At 41.4% G+C, this 21250-nt stretch overlaps 1 protein-coding gene across 4 annotated transcripts in view; it reads right to left on the bottom strand.

Moving 5' to 3' along the window:
• Positions 1 to 21250, bottom strand: part of RABGAP1L (RAB GTPase activating protein 1 like) — a 226017-nt gene that overhangs the window by 59506 nt on the left and 145261 nt on the right. For 3 of the 4 annotated variants that reach the window (XM_030226690.2, XM_050977169.1, XM_030226691.2), the window contains one exon: positions 16816 to 16857. In XM_030226690.2, the coding sequence (XP_030082550.1) occupies positions 16816 to 16857 (42 nt within the window). Of the gene's footprint in view, positions 1 to 5941; positions 6600 to 16815; positions 16858 to 21250 lie in introns of those variants that run through there. The other variant, XM_009088413.4, reaches the window with a different exon arrangement.

Below are 21250 nucleotides of genomic sequence, written 5' to 3'. Positions count from 1 at the left end.
TAAGGTTAATTTGGTTAATTGCTGAATTAATTGCTCATGTACCACTACCACCATTTACTTCCATGTGTGCCAACATTTCCATGTGGGCATCCTCTCCTTTCTCAAGAGTAACAAATGCCCAGTGTCATTTTTAGCCTCATTACACACAGTGGGTACATTACACACACATCAGTTCAAAGTTTGATTCTTAATTATGTTGTTATCCACTGGAATCCAGAGAATCCTACAGTGGCTTGAGCTGGAAGGGACCTTAAAGGCCACCTCATTCCAACCTCCTGCCATGGGCAGGAACATCTTCCACTAGACCAAGTTGGTCTAACTCCCACCCAGCCTGGCCTTGGACACTTCCAGGGATCCAGGGGCAGCCGCAGCTTCTCTGGGCACCCTGTGCCAGGGCCTCACCACCCTCACAGGGAAGAATTTTTTCCAAATATCCCATCTAACCCAGTCCTCGGGCAGTTTGAAGCCATTCCCCCTTGTCCTGTCACTCCAGGCCCTTTTCCAAAGTCCATGTCCAGCTCTGTTCTTTTCTTTCCTTACTGAGCTCACTCAAGATCTGTTTGATCCTCCTGTTATTGACTGCTGAAGAAGATGCTGGGTCATCACGCAGGGACCCAGGAAGAGCTGCCTTGGGGGTGCTGATGAGAAACATTCAGCTTTACAAACCATCCCATCTGATCCTGTCCATGTTCACCTTTACAAACCATCCCATCTGATCCTGTCCATGTTCACCTTTACAAACCATCCCATCTGATCCTGTCCATGTTCACCTTTACAAACCATCCCATCTGATCCTGTCCATGTTCACCTTTACAAACCATCCCATCTGATGCTGTCCATGTTCAGCTTTACAAACCATCCCATCTGATCCTGTCCATGTTCAGCTTTACAAACCAACCCATCTGATCCTGTCCATGTTCACCTTTACAAACCATCCCATCTGATCCTGTCCATGTTCACCTTTACAAACCATCCCATCTGATGCTGTCCATGTTCAGCTTTACAAACCATCCCATCTGATCCTGTCCATGTTCAGCTTTACAAACCAACCCATCTGATCCTGTCCACACTCATTGGCAGCTGCACAACTTGGCTGAGGCCCAGTCTGATGAGGCTGAAGTGTTGACAGAAAGCTGGGGCAGTTGGTATGGGATGAATTAGATCCACCACCCAACATCATACTTCCTCTGGATGAGTCTTCCTGAGGCTGTGAATGCTCTTGCCACACTTAAAGCCAGATCACTGGGCTGGCTGCTGGAAGCTGTTGAGTGTGGTGGGAGCAGCTGGTCATGCCCAGCACCTCTGCCAAAACCATGCTGGAACCCAAGGGCTTCCAGGGAAGTTCAGTGGATAGCAGTGGTGGAAAAGCTGTAGAAGTTTCATGGGATCACAGAATCCTTAAGGTTGGAAAAACCCTCCAAGATCTAAGATCACTGACCCAAGCACTTACCCAGAACTGCCAAGTCCACTGCTAAACCATGTCCCTAAGTGCCACATGGGCACAGCTTTGGAATTCTTGCATCACTTCCCCAGGCAGCCTGTTACAATACCTGAGCACCTCTTCAGTGAAGAAATTTTTACTAATGTCCAATCGAATGGATATTAGGAAAAAATTCTGTTTTGATACCCAGCTCATCTCTCTTCCTTAGTTCTCAGCCATGTTGGTATCTGCCATCACTACCCAATTCAAACAGATTTCCTAATTGCATTGCCAATTTGCCTTCTTGGGATGCTCCTGCACATCCAGTGCCCTCCTCTTCCTTTCCTTTACTGCAATTCTATGTAAAACATTTTAAATCAGATTTAATTTTCCCAGGCCTCTGCTTGAATCATTGTTATAGTACTATTTTTAACAGCCCTCAAAAAATTACATTTATTAAACTGTAACTATTGACAGCTTTGAGTTCTCCATGCTGAAAAATCTGTAGTCAAAGAAAATCCCATAAGATCATAGAAATAAGAACTTCTCTAACAGAGTTTGCTCAACTAAGATTATAGTTATGAAAACTGCAAACCATCAAATTGTACAGGTTGGTTAAATGAGTGATGGAGCCCAGGCATGTCAGTTCCTTCTACTTCACTGAAAATATTTCCATTTCCTTAAAATCATCTGTTCATCAAAATACTAGCTTCACTATTAAAATCACATGAAAAAAAAAAAGTGAAAAATAGAAATTTTGACATCCCAGGATTGACATTTCTTGACATTTTGTGACTTTAATCAATAAATTATAAATATATCTCTGGAAACTTCCAGCAGCTGTTTGAGAGGCAGAGATTTGGAAATCCTTGGTTGAAGTCACTCAACTCCTGAAACTCATCAACAGCTGATTTCTAAACAGCTGATTTCTCTTACGAAACCATCTGTAAGTTTAATGAGCTAATCATTAAAGTTTGGCAGGTGCATTGCATTTTTGAACCTCAGGAAAGTTTTTTATTATAATAGATGTTACTTTTAAATCAATATATTTTTGATTAAAATCTATTTTCAAACCCAAGCAAATCAAGAGACTTAGTCAGAATTATGACACAATGAATGAGCTGAAAATTAGGAAAAGCCCTTTCCCAAAAGTATTAGCAAAGCTTTCAAATCTAAAGTTTGGAAAAACAGCAAATGTTCAAAAGGCAAGAACAGAATTTGAGAGACTTAAACAATGTTAATTCCTTATTTAAAGTAAATAATGTTCCTGCTAGTTTTACCAAAATATTTAGGAAACTGTGATTAAGACAAAGGGAAAAGCCTTAGATTTTTTTTCTTTAATTTAATTTCTCTGTCTTCAATTACTAATCCTGCTGCTTCATTACTGTCTCTATCAAAACTCCTATTCCTACCTGGGAACCAACACAGCAGAAGAAATTTTGGATGAACCACACTGCACATCCTTAATTTGGTTCTTCCTCTTTTGTACAAACAGATGAAAATTACTGATTTCCATGGAATTTTAGGTACAAATTTAGATTCCTGTAGAATGCCAGTGAGCATAAACCACCTGTTTTACACTTTATGGAACATGTGTCAGAAATGAGGCCAAGAAGTTGAAGTCTGAAAAGTACCTGCTCATGCTTTATTATTAAATTTGCTCCTGGGACTCTCAAAATGTTTGTAAGTATCCTCCAATTTTTCAGTATTTATTTACATAAATATAAAATTTATTAATAGATATATTTAAAATGTATATGTTTATATACCTATATGCAAATATGATATTTATATGTTTATGTATATAAGTGTATATACATTTATATACATAAACATATTATTTATGTACATCAAATGTACAAATGTATATACATATATTTATATACATATGTATACACAAATATTCATATGTACACAAAAAAGTATTTATACATAAATGTATGCATATACATTTATATACATACAGTATTTATTGCCATAAATATATATAGCATGGATTATATATAATATGATAATAGCCATTAATATTATATATATAATAGTAATATATAGATATATGTTATATGAAAGTATATTTTGTTATTTATTGCCTATAACACACAGATCTTAACTCCTATAAGAATTTTCTGGTTTTAAGTTCTTAAAGAAGATACACAGTGTAAAACCAAGGCACACAAGCTATTTCCTGCTAACGCAGAGTGCAGTGCTGCTTGCTGCAGGACTTTGCTCTGTGCTGCCCTTTGACAGGAGCCACAGAGCTGAGGGCTGCTCAGTGAAATTTACATTTCACAGAGGAAATGTAAATCCCCTGACCTTCTGTGCTGGAGAAACTCGGGCTCCAGGCCTGGGCAAGTCTGGTGGACAAAACTGTGCTGCAGTAACATCAGAACACACTTATAGGGCAATACACCAAAATCCTGTGCTGGCTTTTTTTATACTACATTATCAGACACTTCTTTTCCTAAATAAAATCCATGCTCTCTGTAACACGTTGGTACAAAAATGCTGTGGGGGAAAGAAAACCTCAAGATTTGTGAGTGGAAAGTTGGGATCCACAACCACAGCCCTGCCTTTCTATGGAGCTCCAAACTTACATGGCAAAGTTCATTCTGCCACACACAGAACTGATGCAGGTGGGTAAGAAAATCTCCTGGCTTCACCCACTCTGGGTCATTCCAGAGGGAGCAAACCTCCCAAAACTGGTGCTGTTCTACCTGCTCAGAAGTGTGCTCAGGTGGGAGGTGATCAGAATTTTTCCAAGACTGGCATAGATTGTATTTATCACCTAACACTGCAATGACACATGCTCTACCCACCCCAGGCATTTATCCCCAAACACACAGCAGACAGAGAAGCTATGCACATTCCAAAAAAAAAAAAAAAAAAAGCGTTTAATTTTAAGAAACACTGATGTTTTGAAGGATCTTCAGTTCTGATCAAAGTACAAATTCCTGGTCCTCAGATATGTTTCATTTTTGAAATATTACCAGAACACAGTCTCTCCTTTCTGAGAAGGGTGTGTGTCAAAAGGCCTGTATGTCAGGAGAGGCATATTTGACTAATAAAACCTGACAGGGAATCACATTCACTCTGCAAGTCAATCTCTCTCATTACACAAAGCACTATTTGTATTATTTTACCTTTTTCACACTCTTTATTTCCTTTTAATAAACAACACCAGGCCACTCAGCAAAGCCAACCTGCCTGGAAGATAAGGGATATGAAATTGCCTGGTGTTCCCCATGGGCCAGATACAAAGCCTGGTGAAGTGAAAAAGAGCTGGGTGGTTTTGTCTCTGCTTTCCTTAGAGCTCATCACAGCACAATTCAGGGTGATTTGGCAGCCCTTGCCCAAGAAAAACCATCAGCAGGATGAGTGTTCTGGTACTGTGGGAGATAACTGGAATAATGATAACACACCCAACAGCTCAAACCTTGCATCATCAGGGACCAGGCTCAATTCTACAAGTGCCTGTAAATCCCCAAATGCAGCTGCACTGGAGCAATGTGAATTTTTGATTTTTATGTGGCATCTCCCAGAGCAGGGACACAATGTTCCAAGCACCCACGCTGTCTGTACCACTGAACAGGTTGTAACACACAGAGCACATGGATTCCTGTGGATCCTGAGCAGCATCAAGATGGGTTCAGCAGGATGAAAAAAATGAACAGGTCACTGTATATAACCATATTATGGGTGTGGGAATAAAGGAAAGGCACCACAGGAAATGAGGGAGAGCAGGAAAGGACTGTGGATCACACAGAAATGCCATTCTGGTGTGCCAGGCCAGGGACAGAGCTGCAGCCAGGCGTGGTTACAGCACCCTGAGCAGACCCAGCCAGGTCTAGGCACTGACTCCCGGATTTGCCACTCTTCTGTGGGTTTGGGGCTGCTTTGTACAGCAGCAGAAATGATAAAAGCGTGTGTTCTCTGTGCCACAGCATGGCACACCAACTGCAGGCACCCCCCACACAGACAGCATTTGCCATGATGGATGAAAACACCTTTCACAATTTATTTCTCAGATAATTTTCAACTTTTTTACATACTGTCAACTGCCTTTCCAAAACCAAACACAGAAACAGCCAAAAGCCAAAATACATCAACACAGCCTGATTTTTAAATGATGAGTCTGTAAAGCCAACCTATGATGTGAAAAGCAGAAAATCTGAAATGCTGACCATTAATGCATTTGGCATCAGTACCTAGAAGGTGACTGGGCACACTGCTTATCTGGAATCATTACTGAGAACAAAAGCACTCAGGGATTTAGAAAAGATGTTTTTTTATGATTCAGCCCTGGCTGATGATCCTTAAGGAGTGGCACTGGTCCCCATTAGCAGGACCAGTGTCCAGCTTTGCTGAGCCAACATCAGAAAGGACTCCCTGCTTAAGAGATGGATTATGAGGAGCTGAGAGGAAAAAACAAGAGCCCTCTCATCCCTCCTGGGGGCAGAGGCAGGGTTGGGAGGGAGAATGGCAAATTCCCAAGGAATTCATTTCATGAAAAGGTGATCTCACCGCAAGCAGCCGAGGCACAAAGAGGCGATGCCCCATGCCCAGAAGTTCCAGCACCCGACACGCGTATTCATTCACCAGCTTGCTCCTCTCGTCGTGCATGTCCTGGGACTTCTTGGCAGGTGGGGTGAGCTTGGCAGCCGGGCTTTTGCAAGGTACCCCTTCTTCCATGAGCAGCAAGTAGTAAGAATCCAGAGTGAGAAGAACAGGCTTTATGAACGGCAATTTCCAAAAGTGCAAGATTAGGAGAGCCAGCCTCCAGTCTCTGGAATGGGTTTGGATGGCTGCTCCAGCAACGCCCCTTTAGCCTCTCAGGAGGAGAAAAGCATCTTTGCTAAGAATCGAGGAAAAATATGATCCACCGTGCTGGCTCAGCCAGAGTCCGAAGGAGATTTGAAAAACAAACCAGAGAAACCATGGATCTAAAAATGCACATAAAAAGCAGGAAAATGGCAGGGAACGAGCACGGGGCAGCTGGGCTGGGAGCAGAGCAAGGGCGAGCTGCGGGGGCTCAGTTCCAGAGCGGGTGTGCGGGAGCCGGGAGCGGCAGCAAGGGCAGCACAGCCCTTGTGGGCACTTGTGAAGCTGCACAGAGAAAAGGATGAGCTCATTGCAATCCCGCTCCCACAGCAGCGCTCGCTCAGCATCAGCCACGAACGGGTGGGAAAGGGGGGCTGGGAGCAGCAGGAGGAGGGGAAAGAGGAGGAGGAGGAGGAGGGGGTGCCTGGGCACCGGGAGCCTCTCAGGGGGAGAATGCCGTAATAAGAAACCAATGGTGAGCACGGACGGACGGCCGGGCTCCCACCCTGCCGCCCTCCGTCAGCTCTCCGCTGGGCTCTGGCTGTTCCATCAGCAGCACAGCAGCCGCATCCTTAGCGATCGGCCTCCCAGCCGATGGAATTGCTTGGACATGCAATCTGCTTGGGAAGGATGAGACAACCACGGTGTGGGTGGGGCAGGGCACCCTAACCCTCCCAATGGCCACCGGAGAGCGGCCAGGATGCCGAGATGCGCTCGGGGAGCCACACACAGCCCGGCTGCGGGCTGAAACTCAGGCACGTAAAACACCAGCACCGCCGGCGCTGGGCTCTCGGGAGGTGCTTCTAAATCTGGAAGGGATGGGCAGCCAGGGAGTGATGTCAGCACATGCGTTCGGATGGATTCTAGAAGAGAGGCGCACGTTTGCCAGCAGAATGCAATGATGTCACACCTGGAGCCGAGCGCAGCCCGAGCCCCTCGGCCATCTGCTCCAGGCAGCCCAGCAGGTGCGGCTGCAGCTCACACGGCTGCCTTTGGAAAACACGGCTTTATGCTCCTTCCTTTCAGCCTCACCATAAAATGGGCTGTGTAACAGAACAACACCCATTTCCAATTGCTGCAACACTCCGAACAGAATAGACAGAAATACTCCGCATTTCTAAAGGTCATCATTGAAAATATTGTGAAAAGCTCTAAACCACATCAATGGCAAACACTTCTGTAACTGTATATTTAAACTCCAAACATCATTTTCCTAACATATCGAGAAAAAACATATTTACTTCAAATACTAATAGAAAGTAAATACCCATAGGATGGGGTCACTGCTTTAAAATAATAAACATATTAATGAGTAGCTAAAATGTGGAAATCGTTGAGTGAAAAGTGAACTGAAGTATAATTATACTAAGAATCTGTATTTTAATATGTAGGGGGATAGGGAGTGATATTTGAAGTTGTTGGCCTGAGGGGAAAAGCATTAAAGCAGAAGTCAGAGGTCCAAGGCAGCAGAAGATGCCAGTGGGGCCCCAAGGCTGATGACACAGGACTGACTCAGCTGAAGGCCCTGCAGATGTGCACTAGTGAACAGGCTGCCAGCACAGATGGTACTCTGCCAGCTGATTGAAATCCCCCAGCTTACAAACCAGTGTTCTGCAGGTGAAAATCTGCAAAGGCTGCTGCAACCCTGCCAGGCTGAGATGCAGGTGTTCACTGAGGGCCTTGGGCACAGCAGCCACAACCAACACACATTTCATTCCACTTTAAGGCTGTGGGCAGGATGGGAACTCTTCCATTCTTTCCAAGCTCCATCCACACACAGTTCCAGAGATTCAGGTTTATTTTTCAGCCCAACCCAGCACAGGTTACACACCAGAAATGTTTCTAGGGAAAGGGTTTAAAGGAAAGGAGGCAGCTTTGCCAGTTTCTGAATTCTGTGTTTAACACATGCTGGTCAGTGTGATATTCTAGAAACATCAGGTTCTGCTGCTCTATGTGAATGAAAACCTTCCTTAAAACATTAAAAAAGGAAGAAGTAAGAGCACTGGAAGTGTGGGTGCTGGGAAGAAGTTACAGAACTGACCAGGCACAGAGCCACCAGTGACCTGAGGGCTAAACAGGCAATAGGATGGGGAATTCAGAGCACCAGCAGTGTTAATTCTTTATTGGGTAAGTCAGACTTTAATCAGCTAATAGCTCTGATCCTCACAGAAATTCAGGTTTGGTTCATTTTGGTGAAGGTCTGGGCCTATGAAAAATGGAATTAACTGATGATTAAATTAAGTCTGGAAGTCTAAAAATTTGTAATGGGATCCCACAGTCAGAGGGGAAAACCAGATGAATTCAGGTTATAAATGAGTGCAAATTTTTAGGAATGAGGAAAATTACCTGCAGGATTATGTTCCCAAGAAATGTAGTCTACTACCATCATTATATTTTTTACATCATGCCTGGAATTTTTTAAGAAGAAGTTGCAAATACAAAAACTTCCAAGCCTTGACCAAAAAAATCTCCTTAATTTTATCAGTTGATACCCATTGTTCCATGTTTTTCAGCAACTCCTTTCACACAGTGTAACTGTAAACCATCATTCAGATTTTTATATTTCCTACCATTCTTATTTATTTCCATATCCTCACTGAACACATAACTTATTTTTATCCATGTCTGACCAGGAACTGTGATTTTTCCTTCATGTATGCCATTGGATTACTGTCTCAAATTCTTCAGAAGGGCCTGACTGAAGTGAATTTAAAACCTAAAAATGGCCTAAAAGGTAATAACTAAGGCAGAAACAAGATGACTGAGGATAAACACACATTACTCATGCTTTGACTTTCATCCCATGGACTGTCTGGTCTGTAAGTGCAGGAAAATTCTGTTTCCTATCCATGAAATGCCTGCTCACTCACACAGCTCTGATGCAGTTCAGAGCTGCTCACACTCAGACAGCTGAGGCCCACTGAACTCAGAAGAAATTAATGCCAAAACAGTCTCATAGTAAACAAAACCATACAGAATATTACTTGAAATTATCCACATTCTGTACCAAGATACCAAGGATCTTGATGGGCAGTCCTTTATAAATCTCTGTATTTTAAAATATTAAATCTTTGAAATGACTGAATTTGAAAAGCTAAATAGACTAAGATGGGAATAAAAAAAGAAAAGGTTATACTTGAAGTCTGTGGTATTTTCAGGGTCCCCAAGATGAATTGATGAATCTGACTGCATGTTTTTAGAAGGCTAATTTATTATTTTATGATATTATATTAAAGAATGCTATACTAAAACTATACTAAAGAAGAAAGAAAGAATACAGACAGAAGGCTTAACAAGATACCAATGAAAACTAGTGACTGCTTCCAGAGTCCTGACACAGCTGGCTGTGACTGGTCATTAAGTTAAAACAATTCCCATGTTGGATAAACAACCTCCATCACATTCCAAAGCAGCAAAACACAAGAGAAGCAATCAGACAATTTTTTTCTGAGACTTCTCAGCTTCCCAGGAGAAGAAATTTTTTTTCAGGAAACATGACAGTGACATTAGTTTACTCCTGTAAAAGGATAAGACATCCAGCACCAGAACAGCTCTGAAAATCCACAGGAATGACATCATGGCCACAGTAGGAATTTAACCCTCTTATCAGAAATTACTTTGTGTTTTCTGTTCTTCAGGGCTAATTACAGCTGTGCAATCTGGACTTAGCAAAGGCTACACCTTGATCATTGTACACAGAGAGAACACATGGAACCAACAGGTTTCCACAGCAGGTTGCAGCAGGGATCCATGCTGGCTGGTTCTTGAACAGCTTGAGAAGAGGGTGAAGGATGGGCTGACTGTCTGCAGATCCCCTAAATTATTCAGGGATTTAAAGACAGGGCTTACACTAAAGAGCTGCAGAAGGGCCATAAAAGACTGAGTGACTGAGCAGTAGAAGAGCCAAGGAAAGTCAATGCAGATACATCTGAATTGATGCATATGGAGAACAGCATCAATTTTCCACATAAATGATAGACTGAGAGCTGACAATTGCTACTCAGAAATGGATCTTGGGACTCACTGAGGAGAGTCCTAGGAAAATATCAGCTCAGTGCACAGTGGAGGTCAACAAAATGCATCAAATCACCAGGGAAAGAGCAGAGATCTAACCAGAGAACGCCTTTATTCTTCAGTAACTTCATGTGAGATCCTTCTCGGGGATCATTCACCACCGATCCTCCCTTTTCAAAAAAGGGATAACAGAGATGGACAAGTATTTAGAGAGAATCAGAAGGTCCCAAAGGAGGAGATAAAAACAGACTGAGATTATTAAGCCTGGAAAACAGAAATTGCTGTGGGATATGTAGGCTTAAAAAGTCCTGAGTGTTGTGGAGAAAGGGAAGAGATACCAAGTGTCCAAAATGTCTGCTGACACAGGAACCTCACATGAAAGTCACAGGGTCCAAAGCAAACAAAATAATCATTAAACTGAGAAAATCTCTGGGCTACTCACTCACATGTGTTCAAAAAGCCAACCAAAAAAAAAAGAGCATGAAATAACAATCCATGCAGAATTATTAAAAATGAGACACCACTTTTTTCTCAGAGTTTTCAAGACATAAATTGCCAGAGGCAAAAGAAAATTCTTAGAAGTCTTTCCCACATATCTGCTGCTGGCAGACACTGGGGTAGACAAGCCAGTACAAGTCTGGTGTGGAATGATGATCTGTATGTTTTCATTCACTTCAATTACATACTTGGAGAAAATATTTTCCCAAATAATGAATAAATTTGCTAGGTACATGAGATAGACACACTATATTCAAATTATACATTAAAAAATGACAGCAAATTAATTATAATATTTATATATAAATATTTAATAATTATTTAAAATCATTATAATAAAAATAATGGTTTTAGTCAGAACTGTATGTAACCCTGAAAACACTATCTTCACTTTCCTACATCTAGAAATTACCAACACATGATATAATAGGAGTCATTATTACCTAAATCAGAGTTCAGTGCTGCTAAAAAAATTCAGGTCAACAAATTTCATGTTTTTTTCTCTGCTATCAATCCTCCTTTTGAAAAGGGAGTATGTCTCCACCCTCAACATTCAAAACTTAGGGTGACAATTCACATAATAGGAATAGAACTGATTTTAGGTGTTAGGAGGAGATCAAATGGGCAGAGAGAGTAACTGATCAGCAAAGGATGGATTTTCAACACACAAATAAATGGGGACTTCTAAAAATAGAAAATTGGTTATATTAAGGCTGGAAAATCAGTGGTCTGGAAGTTGGATGATTCTGGACATTTTCAGGCACAGACTTCTCTTTCTAAAGAGATCATCTCTAAAAATCACCCAGGACAGGCTTTTGGGGTAGAGGAAGTAGGTCTGTGGGAAGAATTATTTAGCCCAGCAAAACTTATAATTTAAGGAAATCTTCAATTTAAAAACTAGAAATACAAAACCAGTACTCTGAAAGCTCTTAAAGCCTGAATTTCTTGTGCTCTGCTCAATGCAGAAGGCCTTAAAGGAGAACAGATGGTTCTGCTCTCTAGCTCCAAAGAGTCAGGATCCTCTTCACTTCCTCAGGTGTCAGCTCTTCCCTTGGGATCAGTTCCATGAAGAAGATATTAAAAAAAGGGGTATAAAAATAAATCTATTTTGCCTTAGATTCTAATGTGGACATTTTTGATTTTTTTCCTTGAGAAGAGCCTTTTGAAAATGTAATGCAATTACACAGTGGACTAAACCAGCTCACCTGGAATCAAACCCAGTTCTGGCTGGAAAGGAAGTTGTCACTGTCAGCTCCTGGCCTAAAGCAATGATGACTTAAAAATCAGTTCAGGCTCCTCAAGCCATTGCAAATGCAAAGAAAGAACAGAGCAAGAATGAAAACTCTTCAACACAAGGCCTCAGTCACATTACCTACAATCTTAGTGCCCTTTTCATCTGATACCTCTCCAAAATTACAGTAATTGCCATAATTTCATTCCTGACTCAAAGCAATTGACATTTCTGAATTATCTGCATTGGCAATATCAAGTTTTACCTCAAACAAGCACCTGAGCAGTCTTCACTGCCTGCAGAGGTTTAGCCAATAAGATTATACAGAATTTCTGTAAGATATGGAAGAAGTTGGTCACTCAAACTTTTTCTTATATCGCTTGCTTTTATATAAAGGATAAAACTGATTTCCTTACTTGCTGACTTGAACCCTTTGGGTTTTTCCTTTTTCACTTCCTTAAAAGACAACACTACTTTTGAAACATTAATGCCCCAGGCTAGACTGTGGCAAGTGATAATTTCAGGAGCAGATGATAAAGGGAGGCACAATCCCAAGGGATGTCACACTGGTCATTTCAGTTTCCACTGGCAGCCACACATCCCTGAGGGAATGGCTGGAACTCTCCCATGATCAGCAGGACCTGAGGTGCTCAAAGACAGATGACTGCTCTGGCTACCTCCACTCCTCACAAGGAGAAAGTTTTAAACTGTGCCTTTAACACAGAAAAAAAAATCAGATCAGCTTTGAAGGTTCTGGTGCAAGTGGTAATTCAGGAGAGAACTGATTTGGGTAAAATCTGAGAGGAGCTAGGTCAGATGTCTGCCCAAGGAAGACAAAGTGAAAAAAGAAAAGCTACAATTGATGATGTGTTCCTTAAGAATTGAAATGCAAATCTATATAGAAGTACAGCCCAATTTTATTCAGAATTTTTGCTCTTACACCAATTCCCTTCTAAGGTGGGGACAGAGTATTTGTGGAAGCCTCTGGTTAGTCAGGAGTAATATTTCACACAAACATAAGAGCATAACACAGTCCTCAGAGTTATCAGAGCAAAATTCTTCAGAAATAAGAAAATACAACATGAATACAGAAAACATGATGTGACCTCTGTTAGGGATCCAGTCACCTCTGGAGGTGATGCAGAAAATGCACTGGAGTTCAACCACACTGAGAGTGCTGGGTTATTTAATAAACAATGTGAATGGGATCTGTCACCACTTCAAGGTGATAAAAGCAAGTGGGAGTGGTGCTGGAAGGGAACTGTTTAAGTTTAAGGACAATAGCTGAGGGTAAAACCATCAGTAATAAATCCAGTCAGGACTAAGAGAAATGGCCTTCCAGCAGCAGTTCTGAAAGCTGCTGCTGCAGGTTCTGAAATAGATGCTGGGTCACATAATGGCACAACAGAGCACAGAAGCAGTTCTTCAGCCCAGGAGGTCTTTTCAGTCCAGATACAGAATGAAATCAAGGTAATAAATAGCCCTCCTCATCCAAGGTACTTTGGACACATTTTCTTTCAGAATCTACATCTGCCATTACATCTGGGATAGTGCTCCCTGATGTCTGGGACACTGACACAAAGGGCTTTGAGACTGAAAGGTGCCAGCAGAATAACCAAGAAACACAACTCTCCTGTTTGTGTAATGCTCAGGTATCTCCTATCACATGCAGAGAGGAGGAGTGAGTGTCAGAACTCACAAGCCCCAGTAGAAATGCTGCTCACCTTGACCTGAATTCAAGGAATGATTTAGCAAAGTACTGGGTTTAAGGTATTGTAGGGACCAGAGTAAATCTCTGTAAGACAACAAAGCACTGGCTGGAAAACACAAGCAGGAACAAAACCATTTCTCACTCTTTTCTACCCATTTTCTTTCCACTATTATAAACCTTCCTGATCAGAACTACAGCTTTCCTCTAGCATTAAGCAACACATTTTTTTTTTTAACACAAAAAAACCTCAATTAGCAAAATGTTAAGTGTTGTGGATCATAAACTCTGTGAGGAGATGAACTCTAAAAATGAAAGCTTTGGACATGCACCTATTTTTAAAGCCTCTGGTTCATTCTTACATTTCCAGTAACCATGTGCTCTTCCCTGCCTTTTCAGGAATTAACAGGCACAACAGCAGTGAATCTAGAGCCTGAATTCTGCACCATCATGTATTTTTATTCCTGCCTCAGTTTGCTAATTCCAAAATAAAGTTTGTCTTTAGCTAGTTTGGCCAAGTTCTCAGATCATAAACGAGATTTAAGAATTAATCAGTGAAATCCCTCAGGTGACCAGTGACAGGCCCCAGGGAATGGCTGCAGCTGGGTCAGGTGAGTTTTAGGCTGGAGCTCAGGGAAAGGTTCTTCCCCAGAGGGTGCTGGCACTGCCCAGGCTCCCCAGGGAATGGGCACAGCCCCAAGGCTGCCAGAGCTCCAGGAGGACAATGCTCCCAGGGATGCACAGGGTGGGATTGTTGAGGTGTCTGTGCAGGGACAAGGGCTGGATTTGATGGTTCTTGGGGGTCCTTTCCAGCTCAGGACATTCTATGATTCTATGATTCAATGAAATACTAAAATAAGAAAGGAAACTGACAAATTATTTCTTTTTCTTAGCATACATGAGGATTTTAATGCTTTTAATTTCCAGCAAAGAAACAAACCAGCTGATGACACATGGGATTAGGAAGTGTGCTGTAACCTTCCAGTGAAGGGTATATTTTTCCCTGTCATTCTCATTAATCACCTTAATTGGCATTTTAAAAATGAAAATATCAATGCTGTTTGTTGTTTTAAAGCACGGATTTTTATGCTGTCTTTTTCTACACTGGGGCTCCCCTCACATGCCAGTGCTCCACTGCATTTTCCACTGCTCAGAAGATGAGAGGTGAGGAGTCAGGATTTCCACAGCTCAGGGTCCTGAAGGGTAATTCAGATGCAGTCCCTACATGATGCAAGTCAATGCCTGCCAGTGTGAGACAGTGCCACCAGCTGGGGACCCTGAGCAGGCTGAGCAGCACATTTGGATGCTACAGAAGAGAAATCCATGTTTGAAGAAATCAGATTATTGCCCAAACTTGGCTTTCACAGCTAAAGAGCTTTAATCCTCTAGCTGTTCATTGCTGCAAGCATACTCAGAGTGTGGGAGAAGGGAAGAGGAAGGATTGCTGCATGTCTCAAATGTTTATTTCACCAAGATGTCTCAGGCAATTGGTCACAGGAATAGCACTGTCATTGCCAACCTAACAGCATTCTCTGTGAGACACAGCCCTGAGTGCAGGAGAGTTCCAGAAAAAAGCTCCACTTCCACTGCTATTCAGTGAGGGCTTTGGATGCACACAACTCACTAGAAGCAAGGAAAATGGCATTAACACAATACCAGCTCCAGTATTCCACTGATGAAGGATTCCCTTATCCAAATTTAAAGTAATCCAAGAAGTTGTAGATGAGAGAATAATTAACAAAGAACAAATCCTAAGGAGCTGTTTTTATTCACTCCACAATCAGAGACAGACAAGAGCTTTGACACAGTTTTTAAAGCAGCTTCTCTGCAGCATATTCAGTTTCTATAACTTGAAAAGAGCATCACACTAAACCACTTTGCTCCAAATGATTACGAGAGATTATGAACACATTTGAACAGGACAAAAATTACTTCATTCTCAACTATTTTCTTCCCTAACAGAAGAGCAGTTCTTGCTGAAAGCAAATTAGAATGCTAATTCAATTTTCTGTAAGCACCAGCTCCATCTCCATGCCACTGTGGAGCTGTGCTCTTAAGTGAGTGTTTCTGAGTTAGAATCTTATCTTTCTTACCTTGGTGTTCTTTGTTTGGCTGCACTATAGAAATACTCTGTCACATGGAACCTCCCTTACCATTTATTTAGTGTCTATGACTGCTAAAACAGGCAGCTACAGCATACACATGCAGGAAGAACTACTATCACTGCCACAAGCAGAATGAAACCAACTCTTTAACTTAGAAAACAGTTATAAATAAGAGTGACACATTAAATTATTGAATTTTCTATTGTATTTGTGGGGTGTCCCGATGAAGGAAGGAATGATGAATATGACTTTTCTTAGAAGGTTATTATTTTATAATACTATATTAAAAATGTTATACTAAACTATATTGAAGAATATAGAAAGGATATTTACACAATGCTAAAAAGACAATAATGAAAACTGGTGACTCTTTCCAGAGTCTGACACAGCTTGGCCCTGGTTGGCCAAAGAGTGAAAACAACTCCCAGCAGAATGCAATGGAACAATCACCTGTGGGTGAACAATCTCCAAACACATTCCACATCAGCACAGCACAGGAGAGGCAAATGGGATCAGGATTGTTTTCCTTTTCTCTGAGGCTTCTCAGCTTCCCAGGAGAAAAATCCTGGGCAAGGAGGATTTTTCAGAAAATAAGATGGTGACACAGAAGTTCCTCATATTAGAGATTTCTGTTCCCCTCTCAGTATCACAAATACATTTGATACCAGCCAATCACATTTTATACCAAAGAACCCAGACACAAAACAGGTATGCTGTGAAATGAGTCTGAATTGTTTTCTTAACAGTAAATATATGAGACATTTGAATCTTTAGACTGCATCCCTTGTTCCACAAGCTTTATGATACTATTAATTTTAATAAAAACATATCTATCCTAAGTACAATTTTGAAGACACCTCTATCCAAATGGATATTTCTCCTTCATTCCCTTCTTCAGAGGGAGAAGGGAATGAAAGATGAACATGAAATGAACACTATTCTTGTTCCTTTAAACATGATATTAAAATAATCAGTATTTTAGTCTAATATAACAAAATAATTTTTTTTTAAAATTACTTACCTTCAAGAGAGCCAAAGCCACATGGAAGATTATGTTCATACCCTGAAAAGAAGAAGAAAGAGACTTCAGTCAGTCCCAGCACACAAACCTTTTTTCATACCTATCATTTTGTGGTATCAAAACTCAATCTAAGTCCCTAGGGAACCCTTCCCTTTTCCTGCTACCCTTGGAAGTTCCTCACTGAAGCCCCAAAGGAGTTTCTAAACTCCCACCCTGGGGGAAGTTCTCAGCTTTTTGGGGCTTTGGGAAACTTCAGTGAGGGACTCAGGTGCTGTGGGTGTGACAGGCTGTCCCTCCCTCTGTTGCAGTGCCTGGCTTCCATGACCAGTGCAGGATATTGGCAGCAGCAAAATGCAGAATAATAATAATAATAATAATAATAATAAATATTCCAGGTGATAGATTTTTGTTAAGTAACCAAGCTTAGCTATGATTTATCAGGTATAATCTTGCATACTCAAACTGTAAAACAACCCCAACAAATAGAACAAAGTCAACCCCACAAGTACAAAAGACACCTTTTTTTACTGTGTTTAGCCAAAAGTCAAAACTATTTCAAAGCTCAACAAGCTGCTGTCTGTATCCAGTAGTTGCTTGCTGGTTTGCAAAAGCTGGAAATACAAATGTAGAGAAATGCATTCAGTGAGAAATACAGGGACAATAGGCATTTATTTGAAGATTAAAGAAAGCCTGCAGCCTACATATGTTGATAATTTAAGATTACAAACAACTTTACCTTCATCCAAATCTGAAAAATACCATATGCAGTTCTTGTTTGCTGTACCATGTACTTCACGTTCAGACTGTTTTCCTGAATTATATTTTCCAAATCTTCTTGCCTTGTTTAATGGCATGATAAATCTTTTCTAACAATAGCTCCCAGAGCTGGTATCAAGAAACATCTCAACAGATTTGCACACAAGTAATACTGCAATTATATTTTATTGTTGTGGGATAACAACAAGACTTGTGACAAGGAAATGTTTCCAAGCAATTTCTGCTTCTGCAATTGAATGAGTTTCCAATCCTCTTCCTGAAAGCCTGAGACCATCTTTCTATAAAAATTAGCTTTTATAATAACATGCTGGGACTTTACAGCAGCTTTCTTGTGAATAAATTGTATTTTTAATGTAGATAGTATGGTGCCTTTCAGGGATTGTACCATTAATGAGTCCTGGAAATGCTACAACATCAGACATAATGAATATTGCAACACTGAATTACTTCGCAATTCACTGCATTATCATTGATAACAAACTGGTTTTACCCACTAGAGGTCACAATTGCAGCAGGACTGAATCTTCCTTCATCATCACTAGGAAACCCTTTTTCCAAATGGGATAACAATCATTTCAAGTTGTTTGGCTTTATGTGCTTCTTTTTAATGGAGAAATGTAGAAAAACAGAAGTCCAGTTGTGACTTTCAGTCATGACATTGATAATAGCAGAGCTCCAGCAGCACTGAATAAGTTCATAGTATACTTTCAGGTTTATTTCAAATATCAATCTGCAGTCAAGAGTTAATTCCAGTTATGCCATTCACAACTTTTACTTCCTAGCAGAGAGACTGACAAAACACACTCTCTGTAAATGAGTGGAATATCAACAAGCTATCACAAACACTGCACTTTATTCTTAACAAACTGATCAGATTTTGTTATGATATGAGTAAGACTACTGCATCTAATAGCTGGAGTGATGCCTCAGGTTTGAGCTTTTCTGTGCTTCAGGTTCTGTGCTGCTTTAGTGTGTGGGTCTGGGCTTCATATTATGGGATGGTGAGTTCTGTGCACAGAGCAGGGAGACAAAACAATTCCTGCTCCAGCTGGGCACCAAGGACAAATGAGCCAAATCTCAGCCCAGGAGCACAAACCCCGTGGGCTGGAGAGAGAAGAACAAGCAGGGTGGGAGTGCCTGGGCTAAAGCTGGGCTGGGACAATGAACTGCAAGGTGGGAATGGAGCAGAACTTATAAAAGTGAGAGACCCTGTGCCTGCTCGTGCATTTTGTGACCATTTTGGTTCATCTTGGGTGCAGCCCTGGCTGGGCTCTGGTGCTGCCCAAGGTGGATCCATGGAGGGCTTTTAATAAATCCCTGCTTTATTCCTTAACTCTGTCCAGCCTCTGCTCCAGGTCAGCCTTCTCAAGGCATCAGGACTACTGAGGAATCAGTGCTCTGTGTATTTTCTGCCACAACCATAACGAAATGTACACCAGTTCTCATTTATTTTCTAAACTTTTTTTTTCCTGATCTGCCTGAAACTAATGCTGTTTCTGAATTCAGATGAATAAACTCTCTCCTGGTACTCCTCTTACACCATCACTCCTCAAAAGGACAGCAGCTGCAGCAGAAATAGGTTTCTACCTCCCTTGAGAATCCCCATCTCTTTCTCAAGCTCCACCAGGCAAGGGGCAGCTCACAGACCTGCTCCTGTTACTTGAGGTAACTTCATCAAGGCTCAAGCACCCTAAAATCAGAATGTGAAAGAACTTAAAATATCCCCATCCAACTATCCTGAGCAGCATTCTGCTACTCAGCACCAGAAATACACCTGCAGCCTCCTCCTTCCTCCAAGGCAGAGGCAAGTCCTGAATCAGTGCAGCATTTTCAGCTGAGGCAGCAATTGCTGCAGTTTCATTCTGCTCAGTGGGACTTGCAGGGCCAATACAGCCAACAGCTGGCTGGGCTGGACCTGGATGCTTCAGATTCCAAAGAACTGAAAAAACTCACCCCATGTTTGAACAGCACACTGGATAACCACTGATCTGCCTGCTGCAGTTATTTGTCCTAATTCATTCAAGACTCTTCTTCCACAGCCAAGTTTAATGATGATGGTTATGAAAAAGAAGGCTCAGCTCATTTTGTCACAATCTCTTATTTAAAACCTTACTTAATTTACCACACAGTGATTTATAAGCTTCAGCTTAAGCTTCTTCAGCTATTTCAGAAGAAAGACCAAAAATACCAAAGTGCACCAGACATATCAATCATGGGTCGCAATATCCCTCCAGCAGTTTGATAATGGACACATGGAAGTCCATACAAATCATCCATGAGGGGGAAAGAGAAAGGAGCCTGTAGGAAATGAGCTTTTGAGAATTACTTTTTAAAAGCAAAGGTCATATGCTTAACTAGGCATTTTGAAATAAATGCTCAATGTCTTGGGAATGGTTTATATCCCATATCTGGGGTGAGTTTTTTTGAAGTGCTTTTTGGTTCTTGGTTGGTGTTTTGCTTTGTTTTTTGGTAGTTTTCATTTTGTTTTGGTTTTTGGGTTTTTTGTTTGGTTGGTTTGGGTTATTTTTGGTGGGTTTTGTTTGTTTGGTTGGTTTTTTTGCATCCAGAATGGTCACTTTCAAACCATGACACTGTAATACCATGCAGATCTCATCCTGAGATTTAAAAGATTTGCACATGTGAAAGTTGTTCAGAATTTCCTTAACACTTTTTTTAATAGAGAACAGTCAAGAGTAAAATTACACACTTTTAAACAAGAACTTGTAAGAGCACAGGAATGGTGAGGGGCTTGTCATCATGTCCTGTCACAGAATCAGGTGTTATTTAAGGACCCTCTGAAGCTTTTGTAGAGGCCTTGAGAACTTTAAGAGAGCTCATGAAACTCAGGAGTTTTGGAGAAGGAACAAACCCAACTCAGGGAAAGGGAAAAGGAAAGGGAAGCTGGGAGTTTTTACTATATTTCAGCCCCCTTACAGCTTTTGCTGACTGCCACCCTGACCATCCTCTGCTTTACAGGAGCTCTTACTCCAGAAGAAAGAGCATCATTTAGCAGAAGAGCCCTTCATGCCTACTGGTACTGGGATGAACACTCACCATCCAGGAAGTCCCCATTTAATTGATATGTGTTAAAAACCCTGTAATTTCCAGCCACCACTGGAAGAATGTTCTCATGGGCAAACCAGTGAAACTCTCTCATGAGACTGTAAAAATGAAATTATTCATGTGCACTAAAATTCAGACTGGCTGAAATAAATGGAAATGCTAAGATGTTAACTCTAGTCTAGTGAGAAGTTTTCCAGTTCTTAACTCCCTCCAAAGCCAAGATTCCTCTTCAGATAGAAGCCTCTTTGAGGAGTCCTCTCTTTGAGTCCCTCTGCACTCTGAAACGAGATGATTTTTGAAAAGGCCTGAAAATTAGGCTGGGAACAAAAAACAAACTGAGACTGGTAAAGATGCTGTTCCATGGGAGCCAGTTTGCATTCAGTGGGACCTCTGTGACAGAAAGGCTGCCTGTGGCTTCCTGCTGAAGGGAGGGGGGACAGATTTCTACATCTGACCCAGCCAATCTGCCCAGAGGCCAGAAAAAAAGGAAGTCAAGGGGCAGCAAGCCAATATTTGCTAGGACCAAAACTCAACAGCCAAGCAGAGAGCTGAGTGAAGATAAACAATTTAGCTGTGTATATCTGGGCAGCATTTG

This window comes from Serinus canaria, chromosome 8, assembly GCF_022539315.1.
Source record: "Serinus canaria isolate serCan28SL12 chromosome 8, serCan2020, whole genome shotgun sequence".
NCBI classification, from domain to species: domain Eukaryota; kingdom Metazoa; phylum Chordata; class Aves; order Passeriformes; family Fringillidae; genus Serinus; species Serinus canaria.
Note: the sequence above shows the minus strand (reverse complement) of the source record. Positions and strands in the feature narration are given on the sequence as shown.